At 47.3% G+C, this 15,051-nt stretch overlaps 1 protein-coding gene across 1 annotated transcript in view; it reads left to right on the top strand.

The window, feature by feature from the left end:
• PCNX2 (pecanex 2) overlaps nucleotides 1–15,051 on the top strand; it is a 194,611-nt gene that overhangs the window by 65,894 nt on the left and 113,666 nt on the right. Inside the window, exons 16-17 of the mRNA XM_081123781.1 lie at nucleotides 7,394–7,503; nucleotides 8,529–8,625. Coding sequence (XP_080979907.1) covers nucleotides 7,394–7,503; nucleotides 8,529–8,625 — 207 coding nt within the window. The remainder of the gene's footprint in view (nucleotides 1–7,393; nucleotides 7,504–8,528; nucleotides 8,626–15,051) is intronic.

The raw sequence follows: 15,051 nt of genomic DNA, 5'->3' as shown, positions 1-15,051 counted from the left end.
GAGCCTGGAGGTCAGTGACAGAGGATGCAGCAGAGACCCTCCCCTGTGGCCCTGAAGAAGTAAACTGCCATGTGGTGAATTCTCTGGAGAGGACACTGGTCAAGGACCTTAGGGTGGCCTCTCAGAGTGGGAGTGGACCCCAGCAGATAGCCAGCCAGAAAATGGGGACTTCAGTCCTATAGCTGCAAGGAATTGAATTCTGCCGACCACGAGTGAGCCTGGAAGAGGTCCCCAGTCTGAGGTAAGATCACAGCCTGGCCAACACTGAGATTGCAGCCGTGTGAGACCTTGAGCAGAGGTCTCCTGACCCACAGCCCTGTGAGATCATACATTTGTGTTGTTCAAGCCACTAAGTTTGTGGTAATTTGTACACCGAAGTAGAAAACAGATACTCATGGTGACGATTATTAGCATCAGTCGTTGATGGTTATGATGATGATGCCCATGATGGTGATATTGTCAACAGTAATACGTTTGAAAAGAAAACCCAAGTTTTAATGTACTTTTATTATACTAGACTTTGATTGTATTTGATGGCTGGAATCGTGCTTTTCTACATGCCAGGGAGTGGGCATCCCGCATCTTTTATCTGTGAACCACTAGAGAGGAAGCTATGAGAGTGGGAGGGAGGTGGGTATTTGTGTCACATTTCCCTTCCTAGAAAGTTCAAGTTTCCTGCTCCCCCGCCCGCCACTGTCCCCACCGTTCAGCCTAACCTGGACAGTCACTGAGAATATGTGCAGAGTGGTGAGTGAAGTCACCGCTCAGTCCCCGGGAACGATTATTGCGGTGGTTGTTTGTGCATGTTTTCGCCATGCCCAGTTTCCCCAGGAGACCCTCAGAGGTACAGGCTGGTTTATACAGGCGTCTCTTTCTGTCCTGTGAGAAGCCCTGGGTCTGTTATATAAAAGGTGTTCTTTAAACTTTGTGGTTGAATAAATACAGGTAACTGAGACGGAGGCTATGACAAGGAAAGTAACTGTCAGAGTTTTCAAAAAGTATACGTGTGTGTATGTGTGAGTGAGTGTGTGTATTTACCCCTATTTATCTGCGTTGATAAAGATTGGTTAGGATAAATGGTACCTGTCAGTCTCTCTTGCTAGCCAATGATCTCATTTTCTTTCAGTACCTATTCCTAAATGTAAAATATTGTTAAAATCATAAACATAGGAAACTTTTCACCAAAATGATAAAGAATATGAAATAAGGAAAATCTCCTTTTAGTAAACAGGAAGTCTGACCTGGCTCATTTGTTAAGGTGATTATCTGTTCATTTACTGAGCACCTAGTGACTATCTACTGCGAATTCGACTTGGGGCTGGGCACCCTCTGGGTGTTCAGGATCTGGGAGGGCTGAGCATGGGGTGTGGGAGCAGCCCTGAGTGTGCCTAGTGCCGATCACATGATGACCCAGGACACGTGTGAAACATGAGCAGATACACGGTTCAAGGACAGGGAGACGTCTGATTGACTGAATTTCTGGAACTTTGGACCATCTTTTTACTTAAAGATGAGACTCATGTTGTAAACAGACCAAGAAATAGGACTTACATGAGAGCCAAAGTGATAAGATCTGGTTCTTATTTTAGGAGGTGTGAACCCTTGGATCTCAGAGATGCCCTTGTTTTTAATGGGCTAAGAAAGATCTTTTCCTTTTTCCTTAGAAAGTGTGTGACCCTGATGTGAAGGGCATAGTGATGTGAGAATTGGGTCTGTTTGCATTTACTTTATAACCAAACCGTCAGTTCATCTGCAGACCCATAAATTCCAGTGTAGACGTGTCTGAAATTTCTAAGGGAAAAAAAAAAAAATGCTGCAACTAAGATTCCCTTTAGAGAGCACTTTTATTCAAAGCTGAACTTCCCTGTGCATTTTCATCAGAAGATCCCCCGTCTGAAATCTACCACAGAGTTGCAGGACTATATGACAATTTTATTTCTACCTCATAAAAATCTTTCAAAACCTGTGGGAGCCTTATGAAGCCAGAGCTCATCAATCCGTATCATTTCCAGCCCAGGGGCCCATGGGAACATCTCAGAGCACTCGGGATGCTCACACTGAAGGGACTGTCTCGTGGCTCACACTTCATTGCCGGTGGGCGATAGGTTGTTTAAAACCTGTCTCCCTCCAGGATCTGTATGTGTGTGTGTTGTGTGCATGTGTGTGTATGTGAGTGTAATAAAGAAATTATATATATAAAATAAAATTTAAGATTAATATGTATATGTTTAAAATATAGAAGTTTATTTTTTAAAATCTACTAGAAATGTCAGTCACTACCTCCTCTCATTCCCTCTGCTTCTCTTTGTAGAAAGGAAACTGTTGGAATTCTGCACCAAATCTCTGATAAATACACAGGGCATGTGATGCTTTTCTTTCAAAAGCCCTCTTCTCCCTCAAATTCCAGTATTTCCTACTCTATCTCCAAGTGAAAATTCAAACAAAAGCATCCTCAGATGCAATTTTTTCTTCCCGTATCTCTGGCTCCTTTAGAAGCTTGGCCTCTTGGTGCTTGGCCTCCCGACGCCTTAGCCCCAGCGTCTCAGTGTTGCTCTTTCATGGTTTCGCACTGTGCAGGGCGGCCCTGGAGGCAGATGCCCAACTGAACAGTCCAGAGAGTGACCTGAGAGGAGGGAGAAAGGAATAATATGGGGTTCCCCCACCCCGTCTTAATTCTGTGAAATAATCATGAGTAGCTCCTTCTTGGACTCGATTTGTTTCCTGAGTTGTGTGTGGGGGTGAGTTGTGGAGCTGTTCAAACTGCAATATGCAATAAAAGCCAAGAGGAGCTCTCCGCAAGCTTCTCTTCCTTCCTTCCCCAGCAAGCTTATGCCTTAACTCCCTAAGGGAAATATCTAGGTTTTAAAATGATTTGGGAAAAGGAAATGCTCATGTTTTCCGAGTTGTAACTTATTAAATCATTAATGTCGGTAAGTTCTTCCCTGAATTGCGTGCAGATTCCACTGTCGATGCTGAAGCACCTTTTCTTCTGTTTGATCTTCAGAGGGGACGGCACCCAGCTGCCTCCCTTCCCAGAGCAGAAAGTTGTGAGGTGATCCAACCGTACAGGTCATTTCCCGTCAGTGTATTTTTTCCAAGCCTATTTCCCACTCTTACCTCTCCCTATAAACGTCACAGCTCTTTAAGAGCTGCACTGGTAAAATGGCACACAGCCGTGCCCGTCCGCAGCAGGACCGGGCCCGTGGCCGAGGGCGGGTTCGCGCAGCCTTGAAGCATCTCGCCCTTCGGAGACTTGGGTGGCCCCCCACGTTCGCTCCCGGTCACCTTGGCAGTCCCACTCCTTACTGGCCCCTCCACGAGGCCGCCCCTGGGCTCCTCCCGGCGCACTGCTCCCTCTGGGCTGTTCTCTGCCTCGCGTTACATCGGACACCGAGGCAGGCAGTTACCTGAACAAGTGTCTAACACTGTTCACCCGGAGATGAACAGGTGAACGAAATGGCCTGTTAGGCTGGAAACTTCTGATTTACAGTGATTATCCGAAACATACCAACTCACTGCCTGGAAGGTGCGAGATGTCCGCATATTTCGCACAGTTAGCTGCACACACGTTTAGGGTCCTGGAGTGTACAGAGCACGAACTGCGGGCTGGGTCCTGTCCCACCGTCTTGAGTCTCCTCCACTCCCCCCGTCTTCTTGCTCGATCAGTAATTTGAAAGGATTAGGCGAACTCAGCCATGAGATTTCTTTCAAATCTAAAATCTTTCCTGAAAATGACATGGTTTTGCAGTCATCACTTGGCATGTGAAAGAACAACTCATTGATTCCAAGAAGTCTTTCCCATGCTTGCTTCCTTGAGGAATTGCCTCCTATTTTCTACATAAATTACTGTATCTGTTAAAAAAAAAAAAAAAATGGTTTGAGCTTGAGGATGTTTCCAGTAGACAAGCTGGGAAATCCAGGTGGTCAAAGCTCTGGTCAGCGCGTTATTTCTGAGGCAGTTATGTGGAGGTGGGAGGTGGGGCTGGGAAGCGAGCAGACCGGTGCCTGGAGTGTGGACGGCCGCCCTTGGCCCACCCTTCTTCCTGGAGGGACGGGTGTGTCATTCTAGCTTCTCTTTGCTTTCGCGTTGCTGAGGGTATGTGCGCGCCTTCTGTCCTGCCTCCCCGCCACCCCGCTTTCATTCTCGGCTGACAGTTTACCCTGAGGCTACTGGTTCTGCTGAAGCGGAGTCGCATGTGGAAAGATGAACACTTAAATAATAAATGAGAATGACCCCGACAAGATCTCCGTTCATTTTGTGCAGCTTGGGGTAATAACACTCCTCGGCAAGCTCAGAGTCACGATTGCTAAAGATTTCCTGTACCCTTTCTGTCTGGCGCAGAAACAAAAGAATATAAAGAATCTAGAAAAATCATGCTCCCCCTTCCTCCTAGCGAGGGACCATTCTTGAAGTCGATTCTGATTCTTTCAGGAAATGTGAATTCACCGCCATCCTTAGTCCCCTCAGCTGTCTGCTGTGGTCTGAGTGTTTGCCCCCCTCCCATTCATATGTGGCAGAGGTGATGGCATTAGGAGGTGCGGCCTTTGGGCAGTGATCAGGTGAGAGAATGGAGCCCACGTGATTGGGGTTCATGTTCTTGCCCCTTCCGCCGCGTGAGGATGTGAGGACACTGAAAAGACAGCCACCGATGCACCAGAAAGCTGGGTCTCCCCAGACACCCACTCTGCTGGCACCTTAACTTGGACTTCCAGCCTCCAGTCCTAGGCCAGAGCCACGCTTCTAACTACTGCCCCGCCCTGGGGCGGACCCGCCTTCTGTGTGCTCGCGGACACCTGAACACAGTGACCCGTGCTGATACCCCCCTTCGGGTGCCCTATAAAGTAAGGGACCGTCACTCAGATCCAGTGCACTGGTTCTGCACGTATTGATTAAACGCCTGTCAGGGCCCTGCCTCCAGGAGCTGCTCACATCCACTGGGTAATACAGACGAGTCCCTGCTGTCCGTGGGCTCCACCCCGGAGGGTCAGGTGTGGATCCAACAGTCGCTCATGCAGACATGTCATCGCAGGCGGAGATGAATGCTGGGACGTAGGAGGCAGGGGACGAGTCACTCACTCTAACTCCACTTGCTGACTGGATGTTCTTACCTCCTGTTCCTCTTTCTAGATAAGCAGGGTAGTCCCTCAGGACCGTGAGGTTAGCTGTGCACTTGTATTTGCATTAAAGAGATTTACTTAGGTAGAGAGTAGATGAGAGGAGAATTAGGGGAGGGGTAGTGGGCAAATAAGAGTAAGTAAGCAATTATTTAAATATATTTAGTCTGGCTTCATTTTACTGTGTGTGAAGACCATCCATCAAGGGTACTTTCTCTTTTTCAGCTAATGAAAACTAACACTGACATACTGCTCTGCAGTGTACAGGGCTGTTTCAAGTCTTGTTAAGTCATTAAGGCGATTCTTCAAGAAGGTCATTGTCACCTTTCTATGGAAGGGGAAGCCGAGCCACTGAGCAGTGAAGCGCCTTCCACAGAATCGCTCATTCCAGGAGCGATGAGCCAGGAGTCAGCTCGTGCCAACGCTTGGTCCCTGACCTTTTCTCCGTGTCATGCAGCGACAATTATTTCCAGGGTCGAGGCTACTAAATCCTCATAGTGGTTTTTCCCAGCCGCTTGCATTTTTATGGGCTTCACAAATTCTGAATTAAATACTCAGCTTAGGCAAGCACAGAGGAGTCAATGGAAGGAAATAGGATTTAGCAGGTTTTTCTCTTTTCTCATATTTTATCTTATACCAGCCAAGTATGAAATGAAAGGAGAGAAGCCAGCCCTGGGTGGTGGCAGAGCAGGGGTGAAGGGGTGTTCGTGAGGGGTGAGGGTCAGCTCCATCCTGCCACAAGCACTGACCCGAGCTTGCCCTTTCCAGAGCCCTGCAGGGGAGCGACCCTGCTCTCCTGCGTGTCTTCCCTGCGAGGCTCCACTTAAAAGCCACTCTCTTGACTCACTTGAGCCTCTGCTTCCTCTCCCTGAGGGTGCCTGGCCCCGAGCCCCTCACTCTCACGTCACTTGTCAATTTCTCCCGTGCTCTTCCTCTCCCAAGACCCCGGGTCTGCCTCCCTCACAGGTACGCCCCTTGGTGCCTGGCACATAGCAGGGGCCAGTAAATCTTCCTGGGAAGTCAGGGAGATAGTACCAGGTAGGTGGGTTTCTTACACTGGTCGTTGCAGCGTGGGTAGGAGTTCACCAGGCAGAGTGGAGTGGATAGGACGAGTAGAAGAGCCCTCTGTGCAGAGGGAACCCTGTTTGCGAAGGCGGGGGGACAGAAAGCAAGGTGTCTTTGTGGTTTTGTGGCTGTGCATATCCTGAGTGAGTAACGGGGCTGGCACTGGGCGAGGGCCGGGTGCTGGTGAGCTTAGGCAGCTTCCTGTGGAGTAGGTTTTATTAGGTAGTCAGCGAGGAGTCAGGGAAAGTGCGAGCGGAGGGCGGTAATGTGAGTGATTTGCCGTTGCCGAGAGCAGGGCCACTCTGGTTGCGTGGAGGACCAACCCGGGGCTGTGGAGCGGGGTGGGGGGTGGACATGGGCTGGGCATGTCGCCTCTGAAGCAGTTAGCAGCCCTGGGCGAAGGCAGTGGGAACCCTCCCAGTAGGATACAAGGAAAGGAAGGGACAGAAGGGAGGGGTAGTGACAGGCTATCAGCGACGTGTGAGGACCACCCCACGGCCCCGCGAGGGAGCTGGTCACAGGCTCCCGGGCGTCCCTCGGCAGGGCTGGTGGCAGCAGGGTGCATCTGGGGCCAGACTCCCCCGGCTCTCTAGCTACAGGCTCGGTGACCACCCCACGGCCCCGCAAGGGAGCTGGTCACAGGCTCCCGGGCGTCCCTCGGCAGGGCTGGTGGCAGCAGGGTGCATCTGGGGCCAGACTCCCCCGGCTCTCTAGCTACAGGCTCGGTGGCCTCAGTGCCCTTCCAGATGCTGCTCTCGGGACCCTAGACCTCTCTGTGGGGGAGAAAGGAGACGCATTTTAATTTCCAACTCAGCGAGGCTGGGGGAAATGAAGCCGCTCTCCGCCCAGGGTGACGCTGGCTCTTCCAGCACATCGTAGTCACAAATACAACGTGGGCACACTTGACCCACTCATTTGTGCATTTGATTCTGAGCACACTTAACAGCTCCTGCTTCTCAAAGACCACGAGCAGTGAGCTAGGGATCAAGCCCGGAGAGAAGTGTTCATGTCCTGGACCAGGTGCAGCTTCCAGAGGCCATCAGGGCTCCGCTGACGGAAAAGGCTGATATTCAGATACAGTTCTTAAGCCAGGGTGCAGTGTCACAGCGGATTCGGAAGCTGGGCCTGAGGACGCACGCGCCCGAGCGTTTCACAGGGGGACCCGCCGCCCCGCGCCCCGCGCGCAGTGACCCGCTGTCCGCTGTCTCCTCAGGAGCCGTGGAGCACGCAGCACATCCCCGCGCTCTTTTCAGCCTTCTGCGGCCTCCTGGTTTCACTCTCCTACCACCTGAGCAGGCAGAGCAGCGACCCGTCCGTGCTCCTGTGAGTAACGCGGCCCGGCGGTGACACGCGCGTCAGTGAGTGGCACACCTGCGCTGTGGCACACACGGCTCTGACACCCCTGCTGGCCCCTGGGCGAGGGAGAAGTGCGGGTTGACCAGAAACCCCTGAGCTGCCAGCGATCCTTTCAGTCCTCTGTGCTCAGGAGCAAAGTGCATGATGCGGGACAGATGCGGGGACCTGGAGGGCTGCCGCCCAGGCTCTGCCTCTGGCCTTTCCCGTGGGCCGGGGTCCGAGAAGCGCCAGGCTCAGCGAGGGCCCTCTGTGTCCGCTAAGTGGCACCTTTGCCCTTATTCCAGGGGTCACGCTGGGGAGACGGGCGGCACCTCTGAGAGGAAAGGTTCTTTTGCTTTTTGTTTCAAATACTGCAGCGCCCCAGTTTCAGGTGAGCTGTGCACCGAGGTCTCAGTAGTCGTCCTCAGTCACTTGAAAACATACTTTCTGACCTTCCCCAATCGAATTTTTAAATCTTTGATGAATATGCACTTTGGGACTGAAAACCCTTCATGCGATGCCCGAGTTTCATGTGTCAGTAAGTCAGTCGCCAGCAGGTGTCAATCAGGTCATTTGCCCAAACCTGGGGACAACTGAGTAAGATGCCTGGGGCCACGGAAGCCCCATTTTAGGCTACCAGGTGCAGCAAAACGGAAGGCCTGGGGAATGGGGGAAAGTACACGCGGTGCACGATTGCTCGTCGGACCCTTCACGGGAGTGTTGAGTTTCGTTGCTGTTTTTCATGAGGCTGGAGCCTGCGGGGCTGGTAGAAGTAGGGAGTCACCTGCTCTTAGCTGCTGACAGCCGGGGCACCGTTCCTCCTGCTTAACTAGGACAGAGCTTGAAAATCAAACATCCCCTTTGCTGTCACTTGGACACACACGTTTTCCCTTTATTATGAGGGAGGGAGCCTCATTTCGTCATGAGTGTGAGACCTAAGGCAAGGTCCTTTACCTCAAACACTGTCATAGGCACAGATTTCAAAAAGTAAAACCTGTGTTTTCCCTTTTCAGGTCCTTCATTCAATGCAGATGGTTACCTAAGTTTTTACATCAAAACCTGGAGGAGCTGGCCGCAGACCCTCTCCCCGAGAAGATGAAAGATTCCGTGGTGAGATATTTGTGTTGCATAACACAACAGGGGCATCGCTTGACGGGGCGGAACTTGTCACAAACCCGGGTTCTCGGTGGGGCTCTAGCTGGCCGTGCTTGAGAGTGACCAGAAGAAAGAGGTGACCTGCCTTGGCCTAAACCTGGTAGGTGACCGTGGAGCCATCTGCCAGGTGTGGACCTTTTAGAGCCTCTTGAGGGCGAGTACTGTACACAGGCCATAGTCACTCAGTAGGTCCTCGGTGGTGGCAGTTCACCTGGGTGTTCCAGTCATTTCTGCCCACTGAGGGCACCGAGCAGCAGGCAGGCCGTGCACGAACAGAAGCTTCTCGAATAAACATTCAGCCAAACTGCATTCCTGATGTGGCCCCCACACGGTCCTCTCCACCTCTTCTCACCCCCCCCACGGTCCTCTCCACCTTTTCTCACCCCACACGGTCCTCTCCACCTCTTCTCACCCCACACGGTCCTCTCCACCTCTTCTCACCCCACACGGTCCTCTCCACCTTTTCTCACTGCACATGGTCCTCTCCACCTTTTCTCACCGCACATGGTCTTCTCCACACCTGCCCCCCCCACACGGTCCTCTTCACCTTTTCTCACCGCACATGGTCCTCTCCACCTCTTCTCACCCCACATGGTCCTCTCCACCTCTTCTCACCCCACATGGTCCTCTCCACCTTTTCTCACCGCACATGGTCCTCTCCACCTGTTCTCACCCCACATGGTCCTCTCCACCTTTTCTCACCGCACATGGTCCTCTCCACCTGTCCCCCACACATGGTCCTCTTCACCTCTTCTGACCCCCACACGGTCCTCTCCACCTCTTCTCACTCCACATGGTCCTCTCCACCTCTTCTCACTCCACACAATCCTCTCACATCTGCTTGCCTCAGCCTCCTGCTGAGCACAGAACACTCCTTCCAGGGTCTTTTGGTTCAAGTTTGACTTCTGCACAGCCCTTGTGAGGAGCCCTTGGGCTCTAGACTTATGTCTGCGATATTGGAGATGGGTGTGACCATACTGGTTGGAGCACTTAAGGGGAGAGGAGGGATGGAGGTAGGAAGGAAGGAAGAGGGAGCCCAAAGAGTGAAAAGACGATGCTGTATCTTTGTTCACCAGGAACGTGGCATGGGGGCCGTTTGAAACATCCTTGGAGCAGGGGTACCATCAATTTCCAAACATTAATACTTTGAAAAGCAATGCTCATTGGTTATTTCGTCTCCCTTTTATTTGAGTGCTGACCTTGGAGCAGCGTGTTGTCTTTGGGCCATGCTTTCCCTGTGTTTTGTAGGAGTGACAGATGAAAGGAAAGGCAGTTATTGGTTGCAGGGTCCTCCAGCAGGAGCCATGTTTCCTTGTCTTGGTCTCCACAGCGGAGTAGACGCTCAGTACATTCCCCTGAACTTAAATGAGTTAAATTGCTACCCACCATTTCAAGGCGATGTGGAGGACTCCTAGCCAATGTGATAATATGTTAAAAAATTCATCGCAGCCCCTGTGCCTTTGAGTGTGGTCACAATCCAAGCTAAAGCATTGGGGCTTGTCATCGCAATGGAATCAAAACAGAAATCACTTGCTGAGAATAAGGGTGTGGTTCATTAAATTTAAAAGCAGGGACATGTTTAAAAGGGGAAAAAGTGAAGCAGCTGTGGCTGATGTGATGGCAGCTGATAAAGGACATTGGACATTCAAACATCGCACTGGGGAGACTTTCGGGGACAAGATGACACTGGCGTTCCCAGATCAGTTTCTGTGAAAGCCACAGAGGCCCCACATCTACCCCAGAGAGCTCCTGTGGACACCTGAGAAAAACCATTTCCCCGAAATGCTCCTCAATTTCATGACTGATGAGGTGCTCCCTGCTTTATTGTAGTAACAATAGTGTATGAATTACAATGAAATGCGAGGAGGCGCTTGCCTGGCGGAGCTGATAGCATTTCATTAGTATAATTAGATGAGCTGGGGTGGGTGTTGCCTACTTGGTTTTCACATACTTTGAAATGCTCCCTACAAGATAGGGCCCCTCCTTGTAGGAGGTTTAATATGATGTGTGTTCATGTCTCTGGAAAGTCTTCTGCTCCAATTATAATATTTTAATGGGACTCAAATTCAGCTTTTACAGTCTGATGCACAATACCTATTCAGTGCCCCAGTGTGAGCCTAGCATTTCCTCCTTGTCTCTGCTTTTCTCTGTGTCTTTCTCTCTCTCTCTCTCTCTGTTTCTCGCTCTGAGAAGCCCCCAGGGAGCCCCATTAGATTGATTGTCCATCCCTTCCTCCTGTTCTGATTCCTGGGGCCTGTGACCGGGCCTGGGGATCTGCATAGTTGCTGCCACCCGGTCAGTTTTGTTCAGGTGACCCACAGACTGTGTTTTAAGGGACATTGATCTAGAAACAGATGCCTAGAGCGGATCCATTTCCGTATGAGCAACGTAAGTTATGCACACAAAGCTCATCACCAGAATTCAGTAGTTAATAAAAACAAAACTTCCCACTGGTGTTTGCCAGGCTGGTCTTTCCCACCTGCCTCAGCAGCACGGCCTTCGGGCTCTGCCCTCACTCAGCGTCATCATCATTTTCAACCCTCTTCCTCACGTTTAGATTTGTGACTTTCATTGTGTCTCTTTTCTCAGTTCCTGGAAACAAAAAATAAACAAAACTGTCTAATTATTTATTTTATTTTATTTTATTTTATTTTATTTTATTTTATTTTATGTTATGTTATGTTATGTTATGTTATGTTATTTTATTATTTTATTATTTTATTTTTTTTACAATTCAGATAGCTTTTTTTTTTTTTTTTACCATTCAGACAGCTTCTTGTAAACCATTGTTTGTTATCTATATTTTGTTCGCCTACCCCCTACCCCCTGCTGTCTAAATCTCCTGGCTGCTAGGACTTCTTTTCAGGGTTGGAGCAAAAAGTGCTACATAAAATACCATGCTGGCTTCAAAACGCTTAATATACTAAGAGCTAATATAGTCTTTAAACACCCATGACTCACCATCAAAACAGGGAACAAAATACCAATATTGCTGAGTATGCTTTAGAAGTTCAGGTAGCATAGTCCAGAAAGAGAAACAAATGTAAATTACATTATTGTATTCAAATAGAATGCACGGAAAAGCTTGTTAAAATCAACCATGATTAATAAGAGAATTCATAAATACCACTGGAGAAGGGAAAATTTAGAAAAGCAAGAACATTCTAGCACATCAAAAATAACCGTAGAAAACATGATCCAACTGACAATAGCAACAAAATATATGAACTGATAATAGGAATGATTTTAACAAGTAGTGTCAGAAATAAAACTACAGCAGTCTATTAAAATGTAAATGAAGTTAAGAATAAGCGGTGGTAGATATAACCTGATTTGGGCTAGGAAGGCTGAGATTTATTAAATGTCATTTCTTTCTAATAAATTTATAGGTTTAATAGAGTTCAAAATAGTTACAAAGAAATTTTATTTTTAACTTGGAGAAATGATTCCAAGGTTCATTTAAAAGGATAGCCGTTCGCCCTGGCTGGTGTGACTCCGTTGGATGGAGTCATCGGTGCACCAAGAGGTGGCAGGTTTGATTCCTGCTCAGGGAACATGAGGGGGGCAACCAGCCAATGGCATCGGTGCTTCTCTTACATCAATGTTTCTCTCTGTCTCTCCTCCCTTCCCTCCCGCCCTTCCTCGCTCTAAGATCAATGTAAAAAAAAGAAAAGTAGTTAATAGCTTTAAAAATCTGAAAAAGAAGTCTAAGAAAGAGGAATTTAGCACTTTGAGATTTAATAGTATATTATAAAGGCTGAGTAATAAAAAAAAAGAGACTCATCCAAGATCAGATAATGAGGTTAGTGAATCAGTAAAACACGGAAAGGAGACAAATTATTTATGTGAATTTATTATGTAAAAATTAAATGTCACAATCAGGAATTGATTGTTTAGTATGTGGTGCTGAGGTGATTGTTTAGCGGTGGGAGGGAAAAAAGAGTTTTGTGTGCTAATCCTAATCCCTCGCCAGACACCAGTGTAAGTGAGAGAGAAACAGGGAGATCAAGAGAGACTTTCCGTCTCTGATATTATGGCAGGCTCAACTGTTATAACCAAACTTAACTGCTGATTAAAACTAAAAATTCTGAATAAAATACAAAAAAGTCCTTAAGTGTGACCAAAACAATTGACAAAATAGTAAGGAATTATCAGGTTAAAACTTGAGTGAACAGGGAAGCCAGGAGGAAGCCCAGCAGGAAGCTTTTTTTGACTCAAGGGCATCTGTCCGGGGGACCTTGAGCTTGGTTTTCAGCTTTCAGACTATAGGGAAGAGACACTAATGCTCAGACCTGCCAAAATGGGGTGTCCAGTGTTAGACCATCTACTCTCCAGGCTGGGGCACTGAAAGGCCCACCCTCGGGAGGGATAAACCAGAAGAAATCAGCTCCATCCGCCTCAGTGTTAGGGGATACAAGCAAACTCGCCTCAGTGTTGAGCATCAAAACAAGAAAATAATCCCAAGATGTAGCCTCCCATGAATTTACAGTCTAAATTACATTATCTAGATGGCACAAAGCTCCTTGATTTATGGATGTTGTTTGAAGTGTCCGCTAGCTGGAAACACCTCCTGCAGAAACAAACCTGAATCCTCCGTAGAGGGCTCCTTCCTCCTAGGCCTCCAAGCACCCCCAAAGCCAGCTTCTAAGGGAGCGAGCAGCTTAAAACAGAACATTTAAAACTATACAGGAAACAAGGAACCAGCAGAAACAGATCTGCAAGTACTTTAGATCCTTGAACTATCAGACACAGATTTTAAAACAACTGTCCTTACTATGGTTACAAAAATAAAAGGCTTAAAAATTTATAGACAGTAGAATATGTTTAAAACTGTCCAGCATGTCTTAAAGAGAACCAAATAGGTCTTCTAAACAAACCAAACCAAACAAAAAAAGAAACAATTGTATTTAAAACTCACACACACACACACACATGCACATACCCGGGAGATTAGACATGTCTGAAAAGATAATTAGTGCACTGAGAGTATCCAGATTTCATCACTCATAGACAGAAAAAGTAAGAAATATGAAAGAGGTGAAGGAGACGAGCATATTCAATACTTGAGATGGTATTTGAGAATTTACCATAATTGATGAAATTCACTGATCTAGAGATTTAGAACTCCCAGTGAGTAACAAACAGGCAAGTTAAAGAATAAATAATCCACACTGGTCAAACTCTAGTGAGACTTCAGTGCACTAAAGACAAAGACCATCTTAAAGCAGTTAAACAAAATGAATAGATTATATTCAAGTGAATTGTAGAAGCCCGAAGACAGTTGTTTGATATATTTAATGATCTGTAAAGAAAGTAACTGCCAAGCTAGAACCTACGTCCAGTAAAATACCTTTCCAGAATGGGGGCACAATAAAAATATTTTAGACAAACCAAAGCTGAGAGACCCTCACTAAATGTAATTCTGAAGGGTGTCTTTCAATAGTTATCTCAGACGGAAGGTCTAATTAGCAAGAAAGAAGAAAAGGTGGCAGATACCTTGGTCAACCTAAACAAGCAATCAATGTGTAAAATCACAATACGAGTTTACTGCTGTAGAAAATGCAAGGGAGAATTAAAGTATGTGACCACAGTAACATCCAGGTTTGAATGGCAAGAGAAATGGGCTCCAAGACTGGAAAGTGTGCAGCAGTGTCCGGGACAAATAGAGATGCTGATTCACTTCAGACCAGTAAGGAAAGTATGCATGTCGCCATGTCTAGTGTAAAGATTTCTGTTCCCGCTAAAGGAGTAGGAGTGGAGCACTAACTTCCACCCTGTACAAAGGGAAAACAAATGATTAAAAAATAGTTCTTTATAAGTAGCAAGCTATAATAGGACTCTCTGTCACACTGTTCTTAAAAGCCACTTCCAGCTGGATTATAAACCTAAATATGTGATGACAAAACCTGAAAGCACTTATAATCATAATAAAAGGAGTTATCTTTATGATAGCAGTCTAGAAAATAATTTTAAAAAATAACACAAAAATTCAAATTCATTAAAATTATGACCTTTGATTTATCAAATAATACCAAAAAAGAGACAGAAAACAAACCACAGAGTGGGCAACGATTATCAAAGTATATATAGTTGACAAGCACTAGTGTCGAGACGAGTATAAAATTCCCATGATCAATAAGAAAGGCAGACCCCTCAATTACAAATAGACCAGCAGCTTGTCCATGCATTTCACAAAAGTGGAAATATAACTGGCCTAAAACACTAATGTACAGTAATCTCCCCTTATCTGCAATTTTGTTTTCTGTGGTTTCAGTAACCCTTGGTCAACTGAGGTCCAAAAATATTAAATGGAAAATTCTAGAAATAAACAGTTGATGAGTTTTAAAATGTGCACCATTCTTCCTGTTCATTTAGTCACTT

This window comes from Miniopterus schreibersii, assembly GCF_964146895.1.
Source record: "Miniopterus schreibersii genome assembly, chromosome: 21".
Lineage (NCBI taxonomy): Eukaryota > Metazoa > Chordata > Mammalia > Chiroptera > Miniopteridae > Miniopterus > Miniopterus schreibersii.
The sequence above is the reverse complement of the archived record's forward strand: the minus strand, read 5'-3'. Positions and strand labels throughout refer to the sequence as shown.